This window comes from Gobio gobio (genome assembly GCF_949357685.1).
Source record: "Gobio gobio genome assembly, chromosome: 14".
In the NCBI taxonomy this organism is placed as follows: Eukaryota; Metazoa; Chordata; class Actinopteri; order Cypriniformes; family Gobionidae; genus Gobio; species Gobio gobio.
Window position 1 is genome coordinate 13310716 of NC_137107.1, and position 14940 is coordinate 13325655.

Consider the following 14940-nt stretch of genomic DNA (forward strand, 5'->3'; position numbering starts at 1 on the left):
CTCCAGGCTTGCATTCTTTTGGAAAGAGCGAGTCAGTGCCTCTGACATTCGCATTCCGATGACATCATCATCAGAGATTATTTAAGCCAATTCTTGGGGTGTTTGCCACACCGGTGTGTTCACAACCGCTCAAACAAAGATGTTTTGCCATAGAGCGCAAGTCAGCACCGCATCTCATTCCCACTTTTTCAGGGAACAGGGTTACAGTAAAGTAACCCGAGACATTTTCTCAATTTCTTCTTTTTTTATTTGAGTTTTTGTTCACTTCATCAGTAATGGGATAATTTGTGATGATACCCTTGTGAATATGAAAGAAATTGTATTGTATGACTATAGACCCATTTATACTGAGAAAATTAAGCATGATATTATACAATTATAAAGATATTGTTTCTAAAGGGAAATAAGCGGTATTTATATCAATACTCTACTAAAGCTAAAACAAAGTACTATTGTTAAAAGCAATGACTGTCAAGAATAAAATACAGTACATTTGAAAAGTATTATACATGTGGTCTTTAGAAAGCAATCTGAAACATTTGTAATTTGAAACAAAGCAATTTGTAACATTTGAATTAAAATTAAATTCTGTTTTTGCTTTAAAGGTGATGTATGTAATTTCTGTGACACAAGTGGCACCTAGTGGAATTATAAAGCATATTTTTAAACAACCTTGCGAATGCTCTTTTTGTGCATTGTGCCCCCTCATTACAAATATAGATCTTGCGGGCGCTTGTGAAGGCATCTCTCAACAGGTAAAAGTAGGCTAATAAAAGGAGCAACATATTAGGAATACTTTAAGCTGTGTTGATATGCGTCATCATGAGTAAGCAACTGAGTAGGTAAACACTCTGTGTAGCGTGTCTTATAATAAACCCGTCAAATGTATCTGCACTGGGTGCATTTTTTGACATGACATGCATTGAAGCGTCCATTTTAGCATGTTGCATCGCAATGCACAGTTACTGCTGCTACTATACGTAGTAGCCATGCCACAAACCCTTTCTAAAGGTTGAGCTGGAAAGATACTGACAGATCTGAGCGGACTGCTCTCAATGTTTTGATGGTGCCTGAGGGGCTCAATGTTTACACTTATGGGGGAGATAAACCCATGAATGGCATACTAATGGTAGTTCATGAACAATAAACTGAGTGAAGAGAATGTATTTTAACATAAAATCTTACATACTTATTTTTAAAACATTGAATTTATATCCTAAATTAAACATTTCTAAAATTCCGTTTTCTCTTAAATTTTCCCATTGACCCCAGTTTGAAAACCCTTGCATCAACCCCTGCAAACGTGTCAGTAACAACAAAAAAAGAAAAGGGAAAATATGATCACCATGCCCATGCATTTGGTCATGTGCACTGCTAGCGCTTTATCCACATGACACGTTTCTCCTATGTCTGACCAAAACAACAGCATTCTGTACTGCTTTCTGAAGAAAAAAAAAAGCTTAAAGCAAATTAAATCACATTGTATTGTGGAAACATCTGTGCTTGTCCAGTCACATTCCAAGTGACCATTGCTCTTCACCAACACCTTGTCACTTATCATTCTCATTAACAGTAAACTTCTGTTTTTTGTCCCATTTTGCCTTGAAGCAATAGCTGTTTGTAAGTAAGCATCTAGATACACTGAACATCAGTCTTTTAGGTACCCACTCTAAACAAATATTATTATTATAAAATATATGTAAATTAGGAGAGGTGTAGTACATCATCTATCAAACTTTCATTTTTGATGGGTTCATAACAAAGGGCCTTTGCAATATTTAAGTGCAATATTTGCAAATCATTATATATATATATATTTTCATATTTTGGTGAGAAATATTGTCTTGGACAACCCTGTATGCAGTATTATGCATAATTCAGGCTTTCCCCCCTTCTTATTTTATGTCTTATTTTATGTGCTAAACTTCACTGAAGTCTGCAGTTTCTAGCATGAACATCCACAATCTTTGTAAGACACTTAATCAAAATGAAATAAATATTCAGGGCCAGTAGTGCAACATGGGCTTTTGCAATGGTCTGTGTGCTGTTTTTTTTAAGCGCATGCTCCAAAGAGACATGCTAGTATCCAATTTTCTATCTAACAGTTTAGTTTAACAATGACAGACAAAATAAACAATAGTTACATCTAGATAAAATGCAATACTATTGATGGTATATAGGCCATATTTAATTATAGCAATGTCATAATAGCAATCAACTATTGAATGATTCAACTCTCTGGCATGTAGGTTATGATGAAGAGTTTGAAATGTGCATCTAATTCATATCATTATTAAATAATATCTCCATGAATTATAATAATTTATAAATAATGACCCTACTATGGTGCTTCTACCTCAATTTTGAAGGGGTCATCTTACCTCATTGATCTACTTTTACCATTTCATTTCAAAATAGAAACAGCACTTTACTGTATATTGCTGCACGCTTCTGACCCAACAGAGGGCAGAAAGCATGACGTAGGTTGTGTACAACAAGTTTTTCAGAAAAGTTTTGGTCATATTGATAATTTATAGGCCCTTGAAATCTGCATTAAATATGATACAATAGGCTAATATATTCATGAAAAGGCATTATACTTCTTGTTTACAAAGTATGTTTAGTTAAAGTTATGAGAGGATAAATGTTTTAAAAATGTGGCTAAAATGTTGTAACATGCATTGCCAAACAAGCATTCTTTTTTCAATCAATTTATACCCCCAAAGGGGCGATGTATCCTGAGGGATACAAACATAAAAAAAATAAAAATAAACATGAAATTTCATTAAATTAATTTTCTGATTTCTCTTTATGGTCTTGCCATGTTTAGGGTTAAATGACAGACAGAAGACGATTAAGTTAGATTCACTCTGCTGAGTTAAGGGGACTCTGAGCAAAGTATGTGAGTGTAGTGGACCGACAGTAATTTCCCCTCCTTGCTCAAAGCATTCTGTAATCACTCCGCGGCAGCTCCACTCCCTGTTTTGCTGAAAAGCGATGCTAAGTTACAATGTTCCAAATCAAAAGTGTGTCTGTGATACATGATGCATTTTTGAGATGGTTTGGGATTATTCTGGTATTAAATGCTCTTAAAATCCTTGACTTGATTATGAAAACCCTGCTTGAACTTCCTGTGCTTTCTTATGTGTATGCCATTTGATGTCAGCTTTCACTTTGTTCCAAACTTATCATGGTGTGGAGACTACTTCTTGGGAGTAAGAAGTGCTAACCCATAATTTTAATCTAAAAAAACTACAAATTGAAGTCTGGAGTTTACTAAATAAATGATGTACGGAGACATGCACATGAGGAGCATACATGTTTTGATGCTGCAAAGCCCACCCATAAATCACCATTCAATGAGCAACAGCCAGTATGATTCCTGCTACTGTGGCAAAACCATCTACTGAAGGCTAGAAGGCATTTGTAATGAGTGGTTTTATCTGACTTGTTTTCTGCCCTTGTGCAGGAGCTTCTTGACATTTCTGATAGACTTGGAAATATAGATTTTCGTCTGTTGTTTCCCAAATATCATTCCAGCAAATTGGACCTTGTGAAGCATGACAAAAAAACTTGTAGTTCTCTGTTGAAATGCAGAACATAAAAAAGAGACATGTCCTGTAATTGTTTTCTGTCGCATACTAAATTACAAGAATCAGTTACAGATCCTACTCAGTGATTAATGCTGCCCTCTAAAGATTTTAACATGAATTTTTAACTCATGAAGAACTTTGAATTTTTGCCACTCTTTTTATTCATGGCATTAGATGACTTATTAAAAGCAAATGCAAGCAGACACGATTTCTTTTGATGTTGGTTCCCATAGAGAACCTGTAGAGGATTGCATCATCAATAATGGAGGTCATAAAACATGAGCAATACTCATCACTGGAAAAGACGCTGTGGATTTGAGATGATTCCTACTCTCAACTAAGCAGAGGTTCACTGAGGACAGTGTCCCCTGTTCCATGCTGGCAATATGGTCAGAGAGATAACGCTTGTTTTATCCCTCCAGCGACAGCTGTGAAAATGCAATCATTCGAGTTTGAACTTTTGAAGGAGCCTTAAGGATCTCACACCGACAAGGCTGTATCTCTCCTTAAAGTGCAATGAATTATTGAAGTGTACAACTGAGAAAAGTATCTCGACCAATCATGGCCAGCCAAACAGGAAGCTCTGTTAAATGTCAAGTCTGAGCAAAAGTCAGAATCTTTTTCCCGCTCTTGAGTCATTTGCCAAGATTGGTGAAGTGCTTCACACACCCAGCGCAGGCTGTCTCACTAAGAGGACATTACATCAATGAAATGGGGAAACTTGAGGGGGTGAAGTGAAGTTTTAAAAGGGCTGTCAGAGAGTCTTGACTCATTCTTTTTTTTTTCCCTCTAGGAGTACACGATTGATGTGTTCTTCCGGCAAAGTTGGCGGGATGAGAGGTTGAAGTTTGATGGGCCTATGCAAGTCCTTCCACTTAACAACTTGCTCGCCAGCAAGATCTGGACTCCTGATACCTTCTTTCATAATGGGAAGAAGTCAGTAGCCCACAATATGACTACACCTAATAAACTTCTACGACTGGTAGACAATGGAACTCTTCTCTACACAATGAGGTATGACTTCAACTCTTGGTAGTCTCTGTAAAGGCACTGATGCATGTTGAACAACTTCATAGTTTCCACATCCAGTCTACAATGGAATCAAGTGGTGACTTTGGGTGTTTGCAGTTTAGACCGCCTCCTTGATTTTAATGGGAGTAATCTAATTTTATTACGCCACTCACTAGCAACCTATGTATATGGTATACGCAACCAAATGGTGAACTTACAGTGCATCCGGAAAGTGTTCACAGCGCTTCACTTTTTCCACATTTTGGTTACAGCCTTATTCCAAAATGGATTAAATTCATTATTTTCCTCAAAATTCTACAAACAATACCCCATAATAACAATGTGAAAGAAGTTTGTTTTAAATCTTTGCACATTTATTAAAAAATTTAAAAATCACATGTACATAAGTATTCACATACTTTGTTGAAGCACCTTTGGTACCGATTACAGCCTCAAGTATTTTTGAGTATGATGCTACAAGCTTGGCACACCTATTTTTGGGCAGTTTCTCCCATTCTTCTTTGCAGGACCTCTCAATCTCCATCAGGTTGGATGGGGAGCATAGGTGCACAGCCATTTTAAGATTTCTCCAGAGATGTTCAATCGGGTTTAAGTCTGGGCTCTGACTGGGCCACTCAAGGACATTCACAGAGTTGTCCCATAGCCACTCCTTTGTTATCTTGGCTGTGTGCTTAGGGTCATTGTCCTATTGGAAGATGAACCTTCACCCCAGTCTGAGGTTCAGAGAGCTCTGGAGCAGGTTTTCATCACAGATGTCTCTGTACATTGCTGCATTCATCTTTCCCTCGATCCTGACTAGTCTCCAAGTTCCTGCCGCTGAAAAACATCCCCACAGCATGATGCTGCCACCACCATGCTTCACTGTAGGGATGGTATTGGCCAGGTGATAAGCGGTGCCTGGTTTCCTCCAGACATGACGCTTGCCATTCAGGCCAAAGAGTTACATTTTTGTTTCCTCAGACCAGAGAATTTTGTTTTTCATGGTCTGAGAGTCCTTCAAGTGCCTTTTGGCAAACTCCAGGCGGGCTGTATTTGCCTGGGAGCCAGCTCTAGAAAGAGTCCTGGTGGTTCCAAACTTCTTCCATTTACGGATGATGGAGGCCACTGTGCTCATTAGGACCTTCAATGCTGCAGATATTTTTTGTACCATTCCCCAGATCTGTGCCTCGATACAATGCTGTCTCGGAGGTCTACAGACAATTCCTTGGACTTCATTGCTTGGTTTGTGCTCTGACATGCACTGTTAACTGTGGGACCTTATATAGACAGGTGTGTGCCTTTCCAAATCATGTCCAATCAACTGAATATACCACAGGTAGGCTCCAATCAAGTTGTAGAAATATTTAAAGGATGATCCGTGGAAACAGGATGCACCTGAGCTCAATTTTGAGTGTCATGGCGAAGGCTGGCATACTTATGTCACTTGTGTGTGATTTTTTTATAAATTTCAAACAAACTTCTTTCACATTGTCATTATGGGGTATTGTTGGTAGAATGTTGAGGAAAATAATTAATTTAATCAATTTTGGAATAAGGCTGTAACATAACAAAATGTGGAAAAAGTGAAGCGCTGTGTATAATTTCCGAATGCACTGTATGCATTATACAAGCATTCTGTTCTCTGGCTTCTTAAATCAATGCTTTGGGGGGATTTTGAATTCAGTTGGACAGCATGTTGTCAAACTGAAAACAAATCCTGCCTGACTTCTCCAGCCCTTTCAGATGAGCTGGCAGATGTAGACTAATGCCCTCTTATCAATAGAGGACTCCGGATGAACGGGATGAAGGGGAGCTGGCCAGCCTGTGACCCAAACACCCCAAGTGCTTGATGAATGAGTCAGGGAATTGAATTGTGACTAGCTTGGCCAGGAGCTGTCCAGAGCAATGTGTTCAGCTGCCATAGACAGAGTAGTCCAATTTTACCAGCCATTTCGACACAGCACCTGGGCTGCTCGTGCACAGTCACAATGAGAGATTGATCTTCTGTATCTCCGAGTTAGGATTGGTTTTATCTCTCCAAAACTTTAACCTTATTCCGCATTTTATAAATGGCCATCAACCTACAGGAAAAAGGTACTATATCATCATATTACTGCTAATTTATCAGACCGCCATAACCTTGAGGTTTCCCATAACAAAAAGAAAAGGCTTACTCTTGAATGTATGAGAAATGGTGATTCTTGAAGCGCTGTAAAAATGATTGTGAGAAGCCACTATATGCTTGAAAAGATTCCCAAATCGATGCTAGATGTTGATCTGCGCCCCACTGAACCGTATGCAATTTATTAAAGTAGAAGTTTTTGCTGACTCTGCTGTGTTCAGAGTTTAACGGTAACATGCCTGATGCATTAAACACACATGAATGTCATATTTGCAGTACGTACATAGCTTAAAAATATTCATGAAATCCTTTTACCTTAAAGGAAGAGACTGCTCTTGCCAGAAAGTCAATAACGTAGAACAGTGGCATTTTGCTAATTCATCATGTGCAATAGTCTGGATACACTGCATTTTAACTGTGCAAGATACAGTACAGTGTCAAAAATGTAGCTTTCCAGTGATTTAAAGGTTATTTTCTTGTCACAAGTTAATAATTTTTTTTTCTATTAGCTGTTTTTTTCTCTCACATAAGGTGTTAAACCTCAGCAAAAACTAACTGAATCACTTATTCACCCAATCCCCGGTCTGCCATCTCAAGGATTTGAATTACACGATACATAAGCTTTAATCAGAACTTTAAATCTAAGCAGAGTTTTAAATTCATAATAGTGCTTGTCCTACAGGGATTGTGCTGATAATGAAGGTGGCACATGAAATAGACCCTATGTGGTGGCACACTATATATACTGTAGTACCAGAAGGGGGGTGTCACTCTGTTCTCTTCTAGGCCCTGTCTCATATGAATTCATTTAATATGGCTTCACTGCTCCCCAGGCTAAGAATAACATTTGAATTTGGATGCTTTAATGAAGGCTTGTCACTCTCATTTTGTTTGCCCACGGGGATGGCGTGTTTTAGAGAAGTTGTTAGCTAGAGCTCCCAGGGACAAGAAAGTTGATGTTTCCGGACCATTATGGGCAAGGGCATAATTGCATTGTATAAGTGCATGGTTTATTTGCCACTGTCCCACATGCTTTTTCAGAATTTCTCACAGGCTAACTCACCCCAAAAAATTATAATAATAATGAGCTATTTGGTGCCTCAATCTTTAGAGATCATAATTGTCTCTAATTATCTTTTGCCAGTGAATATGGCATACTTTTTAGAGCTACCACCAAATTCGCTCATACTCTTTGCTTCACTCAGTAAGTTAGCATCTCTCAAACTTTTTTAGGCCTTTTGAGGCAGTATAATACTCCGGTACTAGACTTCCAGCCTTTCCACCTTTTCACCACATTGTAACAATAAATATGCTGTCCTTGTCCCTTACGTGTTGTCAACATATCACTGTGCACCACGTGTAGCACTTGCTAATACAATATTTTGAAAAGTGGAGGTTTTACAACGCAGCTTTTAAATGTGCTATCTCTCCTGGTTAGTGTTGCACATTTTAAAGCCTTTGTGTTGAGTTAAGTAGAAAAAATAAGATAATCTAAATTATTGATCATGGTTTATCACCTTCTTGCTGCAGCAAGTCTGTTTTGGGCTCTTTGTCGTGATTTTTTTCGAGTGAAGTCAGTGTTTTTGTATACATTCTACAGTGTGTTTTCATGCATTAAAGAAGAGTCTGTCCAAGGTCAGGCTATAGAAAATGTGACAAAGACTGCTGCTCAGTGGCTTAAAGTGTAAGTTCGCCGATTTTCAACCTGCTTTGTATTGTTACATGTCGGTACACATAAATGTTTGCTCTTTCTCCATGTTACCTGGACCAAGAAATTCATGATGCAAAAAATATAATTCTGTGGACTTTTGACAGCTCCAGGGCTTTCGTGAAAAGTACAGATTGTACTTCTGCATTTTTGTATCATCGCCCACATACAATTTAATTGACTAAGGGTTATTGACAAAACAGTAATTGTAAAAGTAGGTTTATCACTGAAAATTGTTTCATAATTTGTGTACTTCTTTAAACAGCATGGTTAAAATTCCATAGTATGCCATATTATTTGTATGGTAAAAATAATTTGGCAACAGTCTTCTTACCTTTACACAACAGGGTTTTGCTTTGGGAGGTTGGGAAGAAGGTGCTCCCCCTCCATTTTTTTCTTAATTAACTGATGGAATGCCAGTTTCTTTCCGTTTGTTCCCCTCTGTTTGAGACTACAAACTAAGTTTTTTTTCCTGCTACACATTTACATTTACTACAAGTACATTTTCTCCCGGTGTAAATTCTTGCATTCTAGTTCCCCTGTCATACAACCAGCACTGTCTGTCCTGGGCCTTTTGCAAATTCTCCCTCGAGAGCCGCCCCAAAGTGTGGAGTTTTGCTCTCAGGTCCAGCACATACTGAATTTCGTTTTTACTCTCGGAGGGTCCTTCCTCCCAAGCCTCTTGCATGACGTCAAGCACCCCGCATGGTTGACGCCCATACAGAAGCTCAAAAGGGGAAAACCCTGTGGAGGCTTGCGGGACCTCACATACCACGAATAACAGGGGTTCTAGCCAGTTGTCCCAATTTTTGGCATCATCCTGAACAAACTTACGAATCATTGTCTTTAAAGTGCGATTAAATCGTTCCACCAAGCCATCTGTTTGTGGGTGATAGACGTTGGTGCGAATCGATTTCATGCCCAACAATTCGTATAGCTTTCGTAACGTATGTGACATAAATGCCGTGCCTTGATCAGTGAGAATCTCTTCCGGGATTCCCACTCTGGAGATTAGGCTAAACAGTGCATCCGCCACACTCTTCGCTGAAATGGTGCGGAGCACTACTGCCTTGGGATATATGGTTGCATAATACACTAGGACTAGTGCAAATCGATGTCCCCTTGCAGATCGTTCTAATGGCCCTATGAGGTCCATACCAATTCTCTCGAAGGGGACCTGCATGAGAGGAAGAGGGCACAATGGGGCTTTTGGGGTGGCTGGTGGATTTACCAACTGACATTCACGACATGCGGCACACAATCTGCGCACATTCTCGTGAATGCCCGGCCAGAAAAATCTGGTCATTAAACGATTTAATGTGGTGGTCATGCCCAAATGCCCAGCCATCGGATTACAATGACAACAAAAACAATTTACATTGTGAAAAACAAGGTTGTGTCCCATATTATTTTAACATAGTATCATCATCATCATATCAGTGTAGATGTAGATGGACCAAAATAAAACCATTAAAATATCAAGTAAATAAGTATTGTGATACTTGGTGCCACAGTGACACTCTTGTCCCAAAAAGTGTTGCTATACCACGATACTCAATATGTTACCCCACCTGAGTCATTTTTCCCTGTTGCACCCACCTGCCAAATCCCACTTTAAAGTGGGCATGAAATCAAATTTTACAATTCCTATATTTATATTTAATATTGTAGTGTTTGCTATAACTGATTTATCTGTGCACTTCATTATTTTTAAAAAATTAATTTACACTTAAAATCTTTAATAAAATATGTTAACTTTCCCTCCCCCATCGAAACTTCTCTTCTCTCTCGGTCATGTGCTATGGCGCAAGGGCGGGTTATCGACCCCTGTCTCATTTCTGCACCGCCTCTCAGAAACCTGTCACTGATCGTATGAATATGAAGGTTAAGTGCATTTTTCTCGGTGCACACAATACCTTCTTCAGGAAGGACTTGAGGCAAAAAGAGAGAAATATATGAGAAATAAAAGCTGTCTTTATGTAAAAATTACTCAATATAGTCGGACAAACAGCTTGTCGTGACGGCTCGCACGTAGGAATGCAGCGTGTGTGAACGCGCTTACGGCGCGCCCCCCTTATAAGGGAGAGCTGAGAAAAACGTTTTACAGAAATAAAGCCATAAAAGGCTTAAAATGAGTTAAATCTGTAGCATAAACCAGCGAAAAGTGAAGAAATATGCTCAGTAACATTACAAGATTTAGAGAGAAAATAAATGTATTTTAGGAGATAGATCGAGTTTTTCCTCCACAACTGAGTGCAAACTGGCATTCAAATCTGCCTCCATTTTGTTAGCAACGCCCAACTTCTAACGATCCAATCAATTCCCGTAGGACGAAATCAAGCCTCACCCTACATTTTTTCTAATTTCAGAAGCTGTTTCACTCGTATATACGTCACAATAAGGAGAAAAAGACGATCTCAACTTCCGTTTCACGCCGACTTTAACCGCTGGTCGCAACCTAGTAGAGTAACAATGCAATTGATACAATCTTTATTTTAAGCGCCAAGTTTAAGCGCAGACATCAGGGTTTATATCCGAACTATAAACTTTTATCCCAGTACTTAAGTGATCATTTAAATATTTGTAACAGAAATAATGATATTGTGTGGTTGAAAAGACTGTTTGTGAAGCTGTTTCATACCTATACATGGCAACTGCTCTCTCTGGGTCAGTGGCAGCACCAACACAGATTTGAATATTCTGGTGTAATTTTGGTAGGCTTTGGTGAGGTTTAATAGATATGGACAAATTGCTGTCATTTAGGAATAAGCTTGGGTGTTTGAATCAATATCGCAATCGCAAACGATTATTCGTGCAGCTCTAGTAGGCAGCAAAGTTTTTTGAAAGCTCATTTTTCCAGTGGTGAATTACCCTTTTAAGTATTCAGATTCAAGGAGTTTTACTGGCATTGTTAAATAAATAAGTAAATAAAAAAAACTTACAAAAACATTAATAAAACTTATTTTTTACATTTTCTTACAGAAAATTTAAGTGGTTCTTTCTCTTGCAGAAGTTGTGAGTATTTAAACAGACCAAGGTATAAATAAAAATGTGTTTGCACTGCACATAGTTAATTAATTTAAATACAATACAGCACTATTTTAGCATGTTTAGCGCCTGGTTTGAATAGACTGTAGATGATGCAGGTTTTCAAACTATAATACTATGTTTTACACAGGTGCAAATATTTAAATAATATATGATTATTTAACTATTTTCAATCCAATGACTTTCACATGTAAAATAAATAAATCTCACCTCTGCTGAAAAGATTTCCAGCACTTTAAATCGAATAGTCTTCCTCTGGCTTTGGAAAGCACATATTACTACTGTGACTGTTCCAGTGTCCTGGAGGGATAATGGAATGTTGCATGTCTGTTTGCTTTAGAGTTAAAAACACGGAATGCCAGCAGTGCTTTTTAATCTTTTAATTCCATAAATGAGTTGTTAATTGAAACATGGGGGTTTTGCAGCTGTTTTGGCCCAGAGCATTCTGTTCCGGTGATCATAAACTACTGTGGAGCATGGCAAATGAGAATCAAATAGATTTTAAACTGTTAAATTTATACTAAAACTTTATAACCTTCCTTCCCACCCATTGCGCTCCATGGCCTTAAATAAGATGGAATTGCAACACATTGCAGTCTGGGGCAATTTAGTGAGGTTGTATTCTATCCTTTTGTAGATTTTTTTTTGGTGAAGTCCATTTATAATGCAAGTCAATGTTTTTTTTAAGTCATAATTTAGTTATATATCTCTGACTTAGAATTTACATCCACTATACTACGAGGATGGCGGGTCAGCAGCTTCAATTTCACCTTTGCAGCCAACACTGACTCAGAAAACACTAGTTTATTAATAAATAATCTACATGTCTCCTTGCTATTTTTCTGACATTCATAATCATCAATTTTGCCAGTGCTTTGCAGCAAGCTTTATGCTTGCACGGAATAGGCTATATATTATGCCTATGTACTGTATATTAAAGATTCATTATGGTTTAGTATACCCCCAGTATATATTTAAGTAATTAAATTATTATAAATGTGGGATTAGATGACTACTTCTCTGTTAGAAAAAGCTTTAGTCGGTGGCAGCCTTAATTTTAGGATGGGTGTATGGTAAAGGAATAATTATATTTGTGTGCCCCTGTTCAGAGAACCGAATATGACCCTACCCTTAGCATCCAATTTAAAAAAGAAAGAAAGAAAATAATGATTCATACTATACTACTATACTAAATTCATACTATCTTTTTAAGTTTCTTTAATTTTCAGGAAAATCTTGTAATTGTTGTAGTTAATAGTGCAGCCATAATAGCCTATCAAAAAAAGTGTGTTTTCATTTAATTGTGGTATGTGCAGCCGTAGGCTCTTCTCTTGGACAGAAAACAGGAATATGTGGCAGGAAAATCAATATGCCAAGACACAAAAAAAAAGCAAGTGATTGTTGTTTTGTTTTCTGAGACAGACAGTCTGGCACAATCTCATTAAATCTGGGGCCAACATTGCACTTGTGATGATGTGCCGACCTCCAACATGCCATTGAACACAGTTATTTTTTTCCTGGAATGGCTGTGCAAGGTTAAACGTTGTTTGAGAGACAACTTGAGGTTGCTCATTCATTGTCTATGCTGTCTGTTCTGAACTTGTGGCAGCAATATTGCATAACAGAAGCCAAATAAGCCTTCCTCCTCAGCTCATTGGGTGAATATCATGTGAATATCATGAAAACAGCCAAGCAGTAGTCAGGTCATAATTCCTGAAATAAAAACAATTAAAAAAAGGATATATTTGTCTTAAAAAGGCCTATTTTTGACAGTAAAAAAAAAAATCAAACCTCTCTCCCTAATAGCCTACTTACTCCCTAACACATTACTGCAATATGAAAACAATTCATTTTCATTACTGTAAACAATATTTTTACTGTAAAGTATTTTTTTTTTATATTATATTGATTTTAAAATAAGTTGTCTGGACAGGATGCTTTTCATCACTGTAAAATAAACCTTCTTTTTTTCTTCTGATTGTAGGTGAAATCAACATACAGGCTCAATGTAAAAGCGTGCCTTTACCTAGATTTTTGCAAACTTGAAAAAAGAGGAGAGCCCTTTGGTGACCCTTAGTGTCATGGGATCGCATTTCGTGTCCACCTGAGTTGATGTCATTCACCTCTGTCCCTTTTTCAATGACGTATGACTCGTATTTACTGTGATTTGACCGCATACTTGGCAGACGCAAAAGCACGTATCCGAATCATATCGGATTTATTACCACATATGAGTGAGGCCTGAATCCTATCTGAGGATATCGGAATTCATGCGGTTTTTTTTCCTGCTTACGCGTTCACATGTCATATCCGATCTGTGCCACATGAGAGGGAAAAATCGGAATTGAGTCACTTGAACCATGCAGTGTAAATGGGGCCACAGGTAAATCCACAGGTTAAAAAGATCCATAAACACAGGCACAAATAAGTAAAGCGGGCAAGTATCCAACACTTATCTCATTAAACCAAGTTCAATTGGGAATTAAAAGCTCATCAAGCATTCAAGTAAGTCTTCTTCACTGGAGAAAAGCAGAAGGCAGGTCCATATCACATATCACATCAACATAAAGACCAGACAAAGACTGAGTGTCAGCATTAAGCTTAAGAAGCAGTCCAAACAAGCGGTTAACAAGCTGCAAGTGATCATGATCAGTATACTGGTGAGTGTGAGAGTGTGGCTGTGTCCGAAATCACCCCCTATATGATTAGGGCTGCCACTTTTGTATAGTTTGTGCTTGCTGTTTAATAATCATTTGAAATTTAGCAAACTGGCAACTTCAGTAGTAAGATGAAAATATCAATCTTAATGGAAACTAACATGTATAAACCTTAACTAAGCAATTAAAAAGGAATGTATACCTCTATGATAGTATGCTGTACCCACATTAGACCAGCGGTTTTGAAAATGGATGGATGGATAGATGATTCACAGCAGGCACCATCTTCTGGTCAGACATGGGAAATTAAATGAGTAGTTCACTTTAATATGAAAATTAGCCCATGATTTACTCACCCTCAAGCCATCCAGGGTGTATATGAGTGACTTGCTTCTTTCTGATGAACACAATCACTGTTATATTAAAGGTCCCATGGCATGAAAATGTCATTTTATGAGGTTTTTCAACATTAATATGAGTTCCCCTAGCCTGTATATGGTCCCCAAGTGGCTAGACATTTTGATGGGTGTAAACCGAGTTCTGGCTGTCTTTCTCTGCCTTTGAGAAAATGACATCATAACAGGAAAGGTTACCTCCCCTTCCCCTGCTTTGCCCGCCCAGAGCACTCGGAGAAAATGGATACAGCACCGCGACAAACAGTGAGTAACAGTGTTCATTAATGCCTGATCTGTGATCAGTGATCTCTGATGTGTAGCTAATCATTCAAATTCACTCAGACTTACTTTCTAGATTGTTTAATGATCGCCGTCTGGATGCCCTAAGCGTAATGCATCAGTGAAT

General features: G+C 38.1%; 1 protein-coding gene across 1 annotated transcript in view; it reads left to right on the top strand.

Annotated features, from left to right (window-relative positions):
- Positions 1-14940, top strand: part of gabra3 (gamma-aminobutyric acid type A receptor subunit alpha3) — a gene marked incomplete at both ends in the record, with an annotated part of 531886 nt that overhangs the window by 180253 nt on the left and 336693 nt on the right. The window contains one exon of the mRNA XM_079834053.1: positions 4387-4607. Coding sequence (XP_079690179.1) covers positions 4387-4607 — 221 coding nt within the window. The remainder of the gene's footprint in view (positions 1-4386; positions 4608-14940) is intronic.